This window comes from Cololabis saira, chromosome 10 (genome assembly GCF_033807715.1).
Source record: "Cololabis saira isolate AMF1-May2022 chromosome 10, fColSai1.1, whole genome shotgun sequence".
Lineage (NCBI taxonomy): Eukaryota > Metazoa > Chordata > Actinopteri > Beloniformes > Belonidae > Cololabis > Cololabis saira.
In genome coordinates this window covers 10,291,810-10,306,080 of record NC_084596.1, presented here as the reverse complement: position 1 = coordinate 10,306,080, position 14,271 = coordinate 10,291,810, and the positions used below count along the sequence as shown (strand labels likewise).

Genomic DNA, 14,271 nt, shown 5'->3' with positions numbered 1-14,271 from the left:
TTCCTGGTTTTTATGAGACTAAACTTGTGATTGCTCTTAAAAGGAGTGCAGGGGAAGCTTGAGCCATTATTCTGTTTGCAGGCGGATGTTGGGGCTAAACGTAATACGGCCCCTTTTAAAGACGTTAGTAGTATTTTATTTTTAAAATTTGGGTAGGAAAAGTTGAAGAAAAACCTGTGAACAACATTTATTTAGCAACATTTATAAAAAGCTAAACAACATTCCTTCTTTCAGGCCACGCCTTCAAAACCCAACAGGCAACAAGTGTGGAAACATGCTGCCATCGGTTTTAGAGCCCCGTCGCTTGAACTGCCGATTAATTTTAACCATTTTGAAGTGAGATTTAATCCATGTTGTCTAGACTTCTACATACAGGACTGTCTCAGAAAATTAGAATATTGTGATAAAGTCCTTTGTTTTCTGTAATGCAAAAATGTCATACATTCTGGATTCATTACAAATCAACTGAAATATTGCAAGCCTTTTATTATTTTAATATTGCTGATCATGGCTTACAGCTTAAGAAAACTCAAATATCCTATCTCAAAAAATTAGAATATTCTGGAAATCTTAATCTTAAACTGTAAGCCATAATCAGCAATATTAAAATAATAAAAGGCTTGCAATATTTCAGTTGATTTGTAATGAATCCAGAATGTATGACATTTTTGTATTTTTAATTGCATTACAGAAAATAAAGAACTTTATCACAATATTCAAATTTTCTGAGACAGTCCTGTACATTCTGAGCATCGTAGTGAAAACCGCTTCAGAAAAAGACGTCCCGCCTCCTTTTTAGGAGAAACCACTTGATGAATGTCGCTATGAGCAGCTTCTCCACCTGATTCTCCGTTTTAATGGGTTGGGTGGATGAAAGTAGCCGTTGCCGGGGACCAGCCCTGTCGTCGGGGACCAGCGCCCACCAGTACTCCTTTCCACCGACACAATCTTTTTTTCAATCTTTTGATGCTGAAATTAAACTTTTTACAAATTGTATTCAAACTAATGAGTAAAAAAATATAATTTCACATGCGATGTCTCAATGTTTGACAAGGTTCAAGCCCCCCCCCCTCTTGAAACCCTCACCAGGGACTCGCTTGAGCCACTTTGATGTCTTGTATTGTCCCTGTTTGAGGCGGCGTTCTCCCAGCATCCTTCACTCCCATCACCGCGCAAAGAGCCGTCCCTGAGTGGTTTTTCTTTTTTTAATTATTATTTGTGTCTGAGTGTCTGATCGGGCCAAATTTTCTGCTCCAGTTTTCCCTGCCGGTCCTCTCAGCCCCAACCCCCCCCCCCCAGCTCTCGCCTGTTGCCGTTTGGTGAAGCAGCCTCGTCTTAAATCAGCCAGCTGGACGGGAGGAAATGCTCGGGCCGGCGTCACGAGTTATGGCATCACGTCCGCGTTGCATTTATTCATGAGCACAGAGGACGCTCAGTTCTTCATCTCAACCTCTTTCTAGTACGTTCAACCTCATCCCTTTTTATTTATGTCACCACTTAGGTTAAGTGGCTGGAATGAAACATGGGAACAACAGACGTCCTGAGGTTCATTCAGCTCTATGTTCTCTACTTTTGGGACGAATTCACTGTTTAACAGGGATGGGAATTGATACGATTTTTACAATTCCATTTTTGATTCTGCTTACCGATTCGGTTCTTTAACAATCCCCTTATTGCTTCCCATTTGGAAAAAAAGGACAACAATGAGGCAAATGGCGCTAATATGATAGCGAGTGTTCACTAGTTAATTAGTTACCTGCAGTTTTATTAGCCAAGGACACGCTAACGTTGCAGATGCTGCTGGAAAATGCAACATTCCCTGATCATTATTGCTGTTGTGTGTTGCATGTTGGTACCATTTCCTACGGTGGCCAAGACCCGCCATTGCTGAAAATAAAAGTAACGCTGCAAAAGAAACAAACGCTGTTGCAAATAAAAGAAACGCTGCAAATATAAATAAACCCAGCTGCAAATGAAATAAAAAAATGACAAAAACGCTTTGCAAATAAAATAAACGCTGCAAATAAAAACAAACGCTGCTGCAAATAAAAAAAAAAACACGCAAATAAAAAAGCCACAACGGAAGTGAATAATAGTGGGACTATTTTTGCCGATGCACCGGTGTTGCACATTAAAAATTACACGTAGCGACGTTGAACACTAACCTTTTCACTTATTTTCTCGTTTGTTATTCTTCTTATTCCTCGATCTTCTTATTTCTTCCTTTCCACTTACGTCCTCTTCGTCTTCTTCTTCTCCTCTCACGTAAAAAACACCGGTGCATCAGCAAAAATAGTCCCCGGTAATTCACTTCCCTTGTGCCTTTTTTATTTGCGTCGTTTTTTTTTTTTATTTGCAGCGTTTCTTTTATTTTCTGCAATGGCGGGTCTCGGCCACCGTACATTTCCTCCCTTTGACGAAATATTCACTTAGCAAGTATTGCAAGTTAGCCTGTTGTCATCTTTTTACTGAAATATAACCATACTTTCGTATGTCTGTATCGATTGAGCGCCATGTCTACTATCGTCTGCTGGCTTACGCAACGTGCGTGATGACGTCGCTATGCTCACTGGAATCAAAAAGGGAATCGTGAAAAATATGGCAACGATTCCAAAGAATTGAAACACCGGTTCTGAACAAGAACCGGTTCTCGATTCCCATCCCTACTGTTTAATGAGCACAAACACACGTCACATGACCTTGTTGTGTGGAGTTTTACATCGTTTGGGGTTTTTTCTGAGGCGACCTGGTTGTGTTCGACCTCACACCTCGAGGTGAGATGACCGCTGACTCCAGATCAGCCGCCACCGGCCCGGCTCGGTTCAGCCGGCTAGAAATGGAGGTCAGTGTGACGCGGTGCAACCGGTCGCCCCCGGCTGGAGTCACAACGAGGTATTTGTGTCATGTGGTTCCCTAAAACCCACGCTTGTCTCTGTAAAGTGATGAGACGGTTGTTTTTGCGTCATCTTGGAGACGCACACCAGGACCAGGAGAGGCCCGGCAGAACCTGTATAGATACTAGAGTTTAAAAATACTCCTGTAGAAGTTGAAGTATCAACTCCAGTTTTTTACTCAAGTAAAAGTATAAAAGTACTGGTTTCAAAACTACTTAAAGTATAAAAGTAAAAGTAATGTAAGGGGGAAAAAAAGCCATTAAGGACAAAAGCCATTGAAAATGAATGTATCTTAGTATAATGCAAATATATTAAAGAAGCATATATGTGTACTATTGAGCATTAACATGTGTTTCAGAGAGCAGCAGATATGATGACTAGTTGCCTATAAGTATTGTAATGGTGCAAAAAGTCAAACTTCAGAGGCATGTGATCATTTATCCTAACCTTTATTGGAATGTACATCCAAGTTTAGTTGCAGGAATCTGAGGGAACGGATGTAAGAACAAAACTGGACAAGAACATCTGAAACAACCACAACCAAATTCACTCTATCCGGATGGAGCAATTTAACTGGATAGTTTTTTTTAAAGGCCGAAATGAAATAGAGTAACAAGGCTGTTTTTAAAATGTAAGGAGTAAAAAGTACAGATAATTGCGTGAAAATGTAAGGAGTAAAAGTAAAAAGTCGTCTGAAAAATAATTACTCCAGTGAAGTATAGATAACCAAAGTTTCTACTTAAGTAAGGTAACAAAGTATTTGTTACCTTTGAACAGAAGAAATGTAAAGGAGAGCACCGATACAACGCCGTCACAGAGCCTCGCTTCTGGACCAGTAACAGTCTGGTTGATCCTTTACTTCTCTGGTCCGGAGCAATCAATGCTCACGTCTTCCAAAGGTACCATGATGGTCCGTCTCTGATGTCTTCTTCCTTTCAAAGAGAGGCTTTTAGAGGGTTTTCACTCCTTCTGGTCGCATCAGCTAGACTTGTAGTCAAGACCGCCTTAACTGAGACCAAGACCAAGTCAAGACCGAGACCAAAAGAAACTTGTTAATTCCTGATCCTGCGTGATTGTATTCCATCATCCTGGTTCAGCTAGTTTCCATATGAGCTTGTTTTCAACTGCAGCTCAATAACACAGAGAAGTGGATGATGATGTTGAACTCACTATAAATGTTTCCATCCATCAGCTGAGATCAGATCTGTGTGGCGACTGCACTACCGCTATTTCTACACTATTGGAGGATTGACTCCAGTGCTTTTAAGGATTGACACGACTACTAACTAGTCCCAAAGTCCTCTAGCAGAATAACCAGCTCCACCACCCCCTCCACCCTTTCCATCCTGGTTCTGCTCATTTGGTCATTTGTGCTGACCCTCAAAGACAAACCCGGGCCGGCGTCAGTCCTCCAGCACCTCCTGCCATCTTCTGCTGTCAGCGTGACGTCCCTGCAGACGCGGTAACAGGGGGGTGGAAGTGCGAGAGCGGGACGCTAGTCGGACAGTGACGGCACCAACCTTTAAGGTTTCTCTCCAGAAGCCCCTGGCAGGCGGTGCAGGTGGACGGCTGCTCCGAGGCTGGGGGATTTACCGAGGGCCCGGGACCTCATGGAGACCTCCATCTGCTGCAGCAGAGGGCAGCGACGTGGCCTGACAAACCTGCCCTGAGAGGGGGGCGGGGGTTTAATGAGCCAAAAATGTCTGCAAAGACAATCCACTCTGGTGAGAATGTGGAGAAGGAGGGAGGCTGATGGTGGAGCAAAGATGTGGGTGCAGACATAAGGGTGGGACGATACGGGTAATTCACGATTCAATACTGTGGCGATATGTGGCCCACGATAACGATAATATCACGATATCTACGATATTCGATATATTGTACGAAATTTCATCAACGATATATCGCGATATGTGTGACTGAAAAAGAAAAAATACCCATAAAAAAGGAAAACGTCTGTAGTTATGCATTTATTCAATGCCAAAACCTCATACAATGTCCAAAGAAAGTGCCTCCTAGGCTTGTAAATGTAAACACTGTACAGCTGGACAAATTAAAGTGCATGAACATTAATAACATGTTTTATATAAACCAGGACAGTGCACTGCTTTGTTTCTAACACTGAAAAGTCAGTAAGCAACTTAATTTTGCATAGTACCTCACTGCGAGAGTTGGAGAAAAATCTGAGGAAGCCAGGGCCATCTGCTGCTTCAGGGAAGTCGCTCCTCTTGGATCGCTCAGCCACCTCCGAGCTCACAGGGTTGTTTATTAATAACGCTTCGTAAATACCTACAGTACTTCCTGAGCGTCGAGGGACTGGAGGATCGGTCCGCCTGATCGATGGGTTAGAGAGTCAGAGTTCTAACCAGACTGCACCTCTGGCTCGTCTGTCCGTCTGGTTGTTTGTCAGCGCATATAATAATAATAATAATTAAAGCTGCAAGCAGCGATGAACGGGCCCTCGCACTCACGGCCACCGCCCCCATAAGCATATCAGAAATGACACCACCCACGACTCTCTATGTCAAACCATTCAAAAGTTATGGCAGAAAATAGAGACTATGGAATATCGACCAATCAGAAGAAGAGGCGTTGCTAATTCATGCCAATGAAAGTCAAGTACTCAAAACCATGTCCGATGACACCACCCACGAGTCTTTATGTCAAACCATTCAAAAGTTATAGCAGAAAATAAGGACAACCAATCAGAAGAAGGGGCGGGGCTAATTCAGGCCAATGAAGGTCAAGGACTCAATACCGAGTCCGATGACACCACCCACATGTCTTTATCATAACCCGTTCAAAAGTTATGGCAGAGAAAGGTTTTCTAGGGGGCGCTGTTGAGCCATTAGGCCACGCCCATTAATGCAAACCATGAAATATCAAATTTTTCGCCAGGCCTGGCTTGCGTGCAAAATTTGGTGACTTTTGGGGCACGTTTAGGGGGGAAAAAGGCCCTCCTTTTGTCAGAAGAATAACGACAAGAATAACGACGAAGAATAATAATAACAATTCCTACAGATAAAATAGGGCCTTCGCACTGTAAGTGCGAAGGCCCTAATAATAATAATACATTTTATTTATAAGGCACCTTTCTTGGCACTCAAGGTCGCTGTACAACAATCAAAACATCCATCCATCATATACATATACACACACAACCAGACATACTCACACTCACACCTACGGGCAATTTAGAATCATCAATTAACCTAGCGGGCAACAAAGATAATTGAGGAACCCTCACACCCTGCTAACTATCTGTTTAAGCGCCTCCGCTCCCAGAGGAGGATTATTTATAAGTCACTGGGTAAAACAAACAAGAGATACAACGACTCTTTCTTTCCCTCGGCCGTACGACTTAACGCTTAATTTCTTGTCCTATTTCGGTGGTCCTGTCTGATATGTGCTGTTGTGTGCCTTGTCCAGTATTGTCTGCTTGTTATTACTCTGTCTTTTTCCTCTGGAAAACGTTCTGTCTTTTCTACTGTCGTGGTGTTTTGTTGCAGCTACCACCTGCACCGTGAAACTAATTCCACCGGCCTAGCCGTGTGGCAATCAAAGGAAGTTGAGTTGAGTTGATGCATGTTTTTGGACTGTGGGAGGAAGCCGGAGCACCCGGAGGGAACCCAAGCAAGCACGGGGAGAACATGCAAACTCCACACAGAAAGACCCTGCCGGGCCTGGGAGTGCTAATCACCTTAGCACCTAACATAGAAAACACAATTTAAAACAACAGAAAACAGCAGAGTTTGCAGCAGAACATAAAAGGCAGGCATTATAATTCAAATGTCTGTCTGAATAAGTAGGTTTTGATCACTGATTTGTGTTTGCAGAGACGTCGGTATTATTATTCTCTTCTATCACAACATGGTGCGAGGAGCTCCGGGGGAATCTGGTTATTAGAACAATTAGTCTCCATTACCAGGTCTGTTGATTAGATCAGCCTTCTGATTGGTCCCTGACTGACCAATTAGAAACATCATCCTCCATTGTTACATCCGGGTCAAAATATCCGTCTCTCTCGTTCACATCAGTGGAAAAAGCCTAGTTTTTACTTACCGTATTGACCCGAATATAAGACGACCCTGATTATAAGACGACCCCCTCTTTTTCAAGACTCACATTTGAAAAAAGACTTTTTTTGAACTCCAAATTCAATTTTTATACAGAAAATAATTACAGTACATCTGAAACAAATGATTATAACAATATATTTGAGAGAAAAAGCCTGTTATTTTGCCTCATTCAAATCATGATCTAGAAGTTTGTATCATAACTTCTTCGACCCACTTTTCTCCAGATTGTCGCTACGTTTCTCCATTTTCTGTTATCTCTTCTCTTATTTTCTTCTCTTTTCTTTCTTACCGCTATTTTTTATTTTTCTTCTTCATGCTACTGCTATTTTTATTTTTCTTCTTCGTGACAGGGGTTCACTTTGGCGCCATCTAGCGGTGTGAATGGGTATAACGTCTAGACCCCGAATGTAAGACGACCCCCACTTTTTCAGTTTTATTTCAATGCAAAAAACCCCGTCTTATATTCGGGCCAATACGGTACTTTCAGTAAAAATGAACACTTGCAGTGTAGTGAGGGTGCAGCGTATTATTATCCCCAAAATGGCAGAAATCCGATCCGTACTGTCAAAACAAAGTCGGCTCCGGATTTGTAGTAGGCTGTTGGGGGAACGCTCATTAGCTTGCAAAGTTCAAGTTAGTGCTCGAATTATAAGGCGCACCTTCAATAAATGGCTTATTTTAAAACCCTTTCATATATATTAGGCGCACTGCATTATAAGGCACATGGAATATACGGTAAGATACCGTACTATAGTGGCTGGGGTTGAGTTAGGTATCTACCTGATGGAGTTGCGCTACAGGAAATTATACAAATGCCGGTTTTAGCGCTGTTACTTCGGCGACACCAACTACAGTCCCCACAATCCCCCTGACTACAGTAACACAAATGACCGTAATTATCATATATAAGGCGCACCGCCGGTTTTTGAGAAAATTAAAGGCTTTACGTGCGCCTTATAGTGCGGAAAATACGGTAAAGTAAAGGACTTAAATGCGAGCCAGCATTTCCTCCAGGTTGTCCCGACCCCCCCGGCTCCTCCAACTCCACGACCGCACGGCCAGCAGTGGGGAAGCTCCTGCTGAATGACCATTGTCTGCACAGATGACTGTGAGTCATTGTCCCGGCGGCCCAATGATGCCATGCAGCAGTCAGACCTCCTTTTGTGGCCCGTGTAGAGCTGCGGCAGGACCGGCAGGTCCGGCAGACACCGACTGCCGGACCTTCAGACAGTCCTGCCAGACAGTCCGTTCACGAAGAAACGGGTCACTTTACTTTTTGGGAAATTAAGAAATAAATTACTAAAAACCTTTCTTTTTAGCAAAGCACGTTATCACTAAACAATGCTGTTGTTTTTGTTTTTTTTTCCCTAGTTGCTGTTATTGTTTTATTCTCTTTTCTGCCATGTCTTGACTTTTTATCCCTTTTATTCTTTTATCTTGATTGTATTATTTCTGTTTCCTTTTAATTATCAAACTGTAGCACTTTGAGATTTTCAGTAATGGAAAGTGCATTATAAATAATAATAATAATAATAATAATAATAATAATTATTATTATTATTATTATTATTATTATTATTATTATTATTATTATTATTATTACTTTAGTGTTTACAAGCTCCACTTACAGGACTGTCTCAGAAAATTAGAATATTGTGATAAAGTCCTTTATTTTCTGTAATGCAAAAAATGTCATACATTCTGGATTCATTACAAATCAACTGAAATATTGCAAGCCTTTTATTATTTTAATATTGCTGATCATGGCTTACAGCTTAAGAAAACTCAAATATCCTATCTCAAAAAATGTTCTGGGAATCTTAATCTTAAACTGTAAACCATAATCAGCAATATTAAAATAATAAAAGGCTTGCAATATTTCAGTTGATTTGTAATGAATCCAGAATGTATGACATTTTTGTTTTTGTAATTGCATTACAGAAAATAAAGGACTTTATCACAATATTCTAATTTTCTGAGACAGTCCTGTAGATCATGCTTAACAACTATGTCCGTCCCCATACCTCCATAAACTGTAAAAATCTTTTATTTTCCCCCCAGCGCACGTTTGTTCATTCTGGGTGGGAGTTTTTTTCTCCAGCAGCTTCGTGTACGTTACAAATCTCTTGGGATTTATCATCATTAACCCACAGACAGAGATTTCTGAGATGTTGCTCATTGAGAGGCAGCCAGCATGCTTCCCAACCCTCTCACATACTCGCTACGAGACACATTTGCCGTTTTAAAAGTACTGCTGCTTATATTGCACTCATTTCTACTTATATTCAACATGCATGTCGGAACTTTTTAGCAGGATTGAGGTCTAAAAGTGCCATCAGGCACGTGGGAATGGCCTGGGGGACGTATATACCCTGCCAGGGCGTACGTCCTGATCATACCTGATCCACCCCTGATCCACCCCTCTTTCCTGCCGTCCTCCCGTTTTAGTATTCTCCCGTAAATTTCACGTTTTATAATATAATAATTTTTAAACTGCAAACTGAATTGTCACTAGTCTCGCGAGAACTTCCCCCTGCTGTCGTCTGGTTCTCGCAAGATTAATGGCGACAACGGGAACAAACTCGGAACAACAAATCAGGATGGATGGATGTGACCAGAGAGAAGATATTTCTGCCAAAAAAAGCGAAGACTTTGTGTAAATATCTCTAAAAATGGGAAACCGAATTTACTTCCTTAAAGATGAGCAGGACAATTAACTGTTACGAGTTCTGAAAGTTATTTCAGCTAGAGGCACAGAAACATGTGTCATCAGTCATTAATGCCAGAGAGCCACATGAGTGGAAATAACAAATTAAAATAAAATGTAAATGTTTCACTTGAAGACAATAAATACATATATAAACTAAAAATACTTAAAATAAATAAATGTGCTTTAATTCACTTGTGTTTTCATTTAGACTCTATTATAGTAATTACATACACAGGAATGTCCACAACATTTCAGTGTCAACAAAGGTAGAACTATCAAATTCTGACCTCATAATTGTTGACAGGTAGTTATTTTAGATTTCTCGTAAATCTGTCTTAAAATGTCAGATACTGGACCTTGAAAATGTCCCTTATTTTTACATCCAAAACTTGAAGTTATGGTCCTGATCTGACAGCTGCGGCGTCACTGTGTTTGTGTTTGCAGCTCATGAAAAGAGTTTAACACATGTAAAGGGTATCTCAATTGTATCTTGAAGATTTAGGGGTAGAATTTCAAAATAAAGTCCTCTGATTTAAACATTTAAACATTAAAATGGTACCATGGTTGCTCCCATTGTGTCTGGTTTGTCGTGCGCTGAAGTTCTTGCCCCTGCCTTGGATACAGATGATGATATCCACACCAAAATAAAAGAGTTGGGCTGAGAGAGTGAGCCAGGGATCTGCAGGTGTGCATTGAGTAGGTTTTTACTCATGTTGTAAGGACCGGCAGCTATTTATGAGTCTCATTAAGGAAATATGTCCATGTGAGAAACCTGTTGGCTCTTTCTTTATCAGCAACGCCAACAGGGACCAGCAGATGTGTCGGCTAACTTGATTTGTATTGCATCATTCTGGGGGTGTCGGCCCACTAGGCATGTGTGGAGTGTTTGTCTTGTTGTTGTTGCTGTTGGTGCGTGCATTTATTCTTATCCATGAGCAACTGCATCCCACATGAAGCAGCCTTCCTCTGTCGTGAACTAAGTCTGGTTTTTGTGGGTCTTGTGGTCATTTCCAGGAGGCAGAACCAACTGAAACTGCCACTGGACATCCCCGAACAGGCGTCCAACCAGTCAGAGACAGGAATTATGTGATGTCGGCATCGATGACGGCATGAGCATCATCAATCCAACGAATGGCTTTTGTTGGTCTTGCAGTAAAACCTCGTTGATCACCTCCATAGTGTAGACCAGGGGTCGGCAACCAAAAATGTTGAAAGAGCCATATTGGACTAAAAACACAAAAAACTAATAAATCTGGAGCCGCAAAAAATGAAAAGTCTTGTATCAGCCTTAGAATGAAGGCAACACATGCTGCATATATATATATATATATATATATATATATATATATATATATATATATATATATATATATATATATATATATTAGTTAGAACTGGGGGGAAATTTATTTTTTCATTATGCACTTCGAGAAAAAATTCAAAATGTCGAGAAAAAAGTTTAAATTTCGAGAAAAAAGTAAAAATGCCAAGATTAATGTTGAAGTACAATCTTGAGAAAAAAGTCGAAATGTTGAGAAAAAAGTTGAAATGTTGAGAAAAAAGTCGAAATGTTGAGAAAAAAGTCGAAATGTTGAGAAAAAAGTCGAAATGTTGAGATTAAAAAGGAAAGAAAAAAGGAAGAAAAAAGAGAAAAAAAGGGAAAAAAAGATGAAATAAAGGAAAAAAAGAAGAAAAAAAAGAAAAAAGAAGAAAAAAGAGAAAAAAAGGGAAAAAAAGAAAAAAATGGAAAAAAAAAGTCAAACCTTTTTGAAAAAGCTCCAGGAGCCACTAGGGCGGCGCTAAAGAGTTGCATGCGGCTCTAGAGCCGTGGGTTGCCGACCCCTGGCGTAGACCATTCTCTTTGGTACGAGTCTATGGAAACTGACGGGGCTCGGATGACTGATAATCTACAACAGAAACCAGAAATTCAAAGTTTTGGGGCAGCTCAAAGACATATAAGTCAAATCTCCCAACATCCCACATTCCTTCATGCATAATATATATGTTCGGTGTTATGGTTTTGGTAGTTTCCTGTTTTATTTTGAAGCCTGTGTCGTTGTGTTTCACTTCTGGGTTGACTTCCCTTGTTCCCATCTGCCCTGATTGTCTGCACTTGTGTCTCGTTTACCCTTGTGTATATCTGGTCTTGTTTTTCCCTGCTCTCTGCTGGTCCGTACTGTCTCCTCCCTCCGTGTTTTCCATGTCAGGTTCTGGTAGTTTTACTTTGTCACGTTCATGTTTTGGTTTTTGTATCCTGCTCGGCAGTGCTTTGGTTTTGTTTTGACCAATAAATCACCTGTTTTTTGGAACTCCTCCTCCTCTCCTACATCTGGGTCCGACTCCAACCATTTCCTAACATTTGGCCCTGTTTTAAGACTTTCCTGCCTTTTCTTCTCTTATTGCCCAAATATGCCCTTTAGGTTTCAGTTTCATATCCATTTCAAAGGTCTAACACAGAATTGAAATTACTACCAAAAGATGACCATCGTACCTAAACGTTTGGTTGGGTGGCAGGTCATGGAGCCAATGAAATAAAGATGCTTTCTCCTCATTTAGATGATGAAATATGATCCTGTGATGCTTTTACGAGAGTATGTTGTTGTCAAGAGAAGCTTTTCCATAACTGTGACCTTAGAAGTTGGTGTAAAAGGAAACCCGACATCTGGCTTTGCAGCCCAAGAAAAAGCTGTTTGATTAAAATAGAAATGGACAACCTGTGGCTCAACATGTTTAATCGAATTATGTCAAGAGATTGAACAATTATGTTTGTGCTGCTTATTAATATTTGGTCGAATAGTGGATTACTTTTTGTTTGCTGAGTTAGTGTTTCTAAATTTTCCGTCTTTTTGCTTCTGTTTCAGAGGCCAGAGATCCAAAATGGGAGGCAAGCTCAGCAAAAAGAAGAAGGGATACAACGTAAACGACGACAAGGCTAAAGACAAGGATGCCAAAGCGGAGGGCGCCTCTGCCGAGGAGAGCGAAACGCCAAAAGACAAGAAAGATGAGGCCCCAGAAGCCACCGACGCAAAGGAAGTAGCCAACGATACGGCGGCCAAGGAGGCGCCGGCGGCGGCAGATGCCGCAGCGCCGAAGGAAGAGGAAAAGAACGCGGCTCCTGCCGCGAAGGAATCCGAAAAACCCGCCGCCAATGCCGAGCCGAAGACGGAGGCGCCCAAGAGCGCCGAGCCCGCCAAGGCCGAGGAGAAACCAGCCGCTCCCGCCCCGGCCAAAGAGTCCGCCCCCGCTGCCAAGGAGCCCGAGGCGAAGCCCGCGGCGCCCGCCCCGGCGGCCGAGAACAAAGGTGAGGCCGACGCCAAAAAGACTGAGGCCCCCGCGGCTCCAGCAGCCAAAGCCGAGGCGGCTCCGGCCGCCTCCCCCGACCCCAAGCCCGCCGAGGCTCCGGCGGCGGCGGCGGCAGCAGCGGCTCCCGCGCCGGCAAAGGAGGCCGCCAACGCCGCACCTAGTTCGACACCAGCCGCCGAACCTCCCGCCAAGGAGGCCAACGCCACGGAGGCGCCAAGCAAGGATCAAACCGTAGCAGTTCAAGATTAATGGACAGCTTTTCGGGAAATGAAGAAATTAAATTACCTAACTCAACGAGGATGAAGATTAAAAAAAAAAAAAGAAAAAAGAAAAAAAAAAAAGAAAATGAAATTTACTAGCCCCGCCCATATTACAGTAACAATAATAATAATAATTGATGACGAAGATTTGTTGAACGAGGACTGGAGCACCACCTGGAGACGTCTCCCACTGCAGATGATTATTGCTATTATTATTGTTATGTTTTATTCTATTTTTTTCTGCTGTAGTATTTGAACTTTGATACGAGTCTGTGTCCGCCATACGCCTCGCCATCCCACCCTCATCGCCCCCGTCACTCACGCAGTCCACAGGTTCAACTTGACTCCTATTTGACCCCACAGTAGGCCTGTATTTATACACTCGCCTCCATACCCCCCCCCCAGCTCTGTGGATGTCTAAAGTATGGAAAATGGTTGCACTCTTCCCCCTCCTCCTCCTTTCGTTCGGAGTACCGTGTTTCTTAGTTTTGCTCTGGTACCTCCCGGTTTTTCTGGTGCAGTGGATCGTAGTTGTATTTTTCTCTCTTATTTTTAGCTCTTACTCCCTCCAGATTCTCGCTAGTGTTTGGGTTGTGCTCTCACACACTTTTCCTCCCTCGACACTTCCTTTTTCCGAGCAGCGAAAAAACAGAAGGAACTTGCACGGGAAGTTTAGACTGAGGAGTGAAGAGTGTTGAGGCTTTCTAGGACATCTCAAGGTTGGAAAAAAAAAAGTCTGCTTTTGTAGAGCAAAACATAATCTTAGATTTAAAAAAAAGTCGTAGGAACTTCTCAGATAAAAGTCTACATTTTATACTGAAACCCTTAGATATATTGTGAGTAAACTAAGTGGTTTTTTTAACATTTGTAATACTTTTAACATCTGCAAAGTCTTGCTGAAACAATCTTAACCGTGTTCTTGGAGAGTTTTAAAACGGATCTCTTATCCTCTGGTGAAACATTGACGACTACTGTAGGCGATAGAACCTGAACTTGATTAATCAGACCACAAAGCACGGATAGTT

At 42.0% G+C, this 14,271-nt stretch overlaps 1 protein-coding gene across 1 annotated transcript in view; it reads left to right on the top strand.

The window, feature by feature from the left end:
- basp1 (brain abundant, membrane attached signal protein 1) overlaps window positions 1–14,010 on the top strand; it is a 78,164-nt gene extending 64,154 nt beyond the window's left edge. The window contains exon 2 of the mRNA XM_061731669.1: window positions 12,545–14,010. Within this exon, the coding sequence (XP_061587653.1) occupies window positions 12,561–13,235 (675 nt within the window). The 5' untranslated portion in view covers window positions 12,545–12,560 and the 3' untranslated portion in view covers window positions 13,236–14,010. The remainder of the gene's footprint in view (window positions 1–12,544) is intronic.
- The last annotated feature ends 261 nt before the right edge of the window (window positions 14,011–14,271 follow it).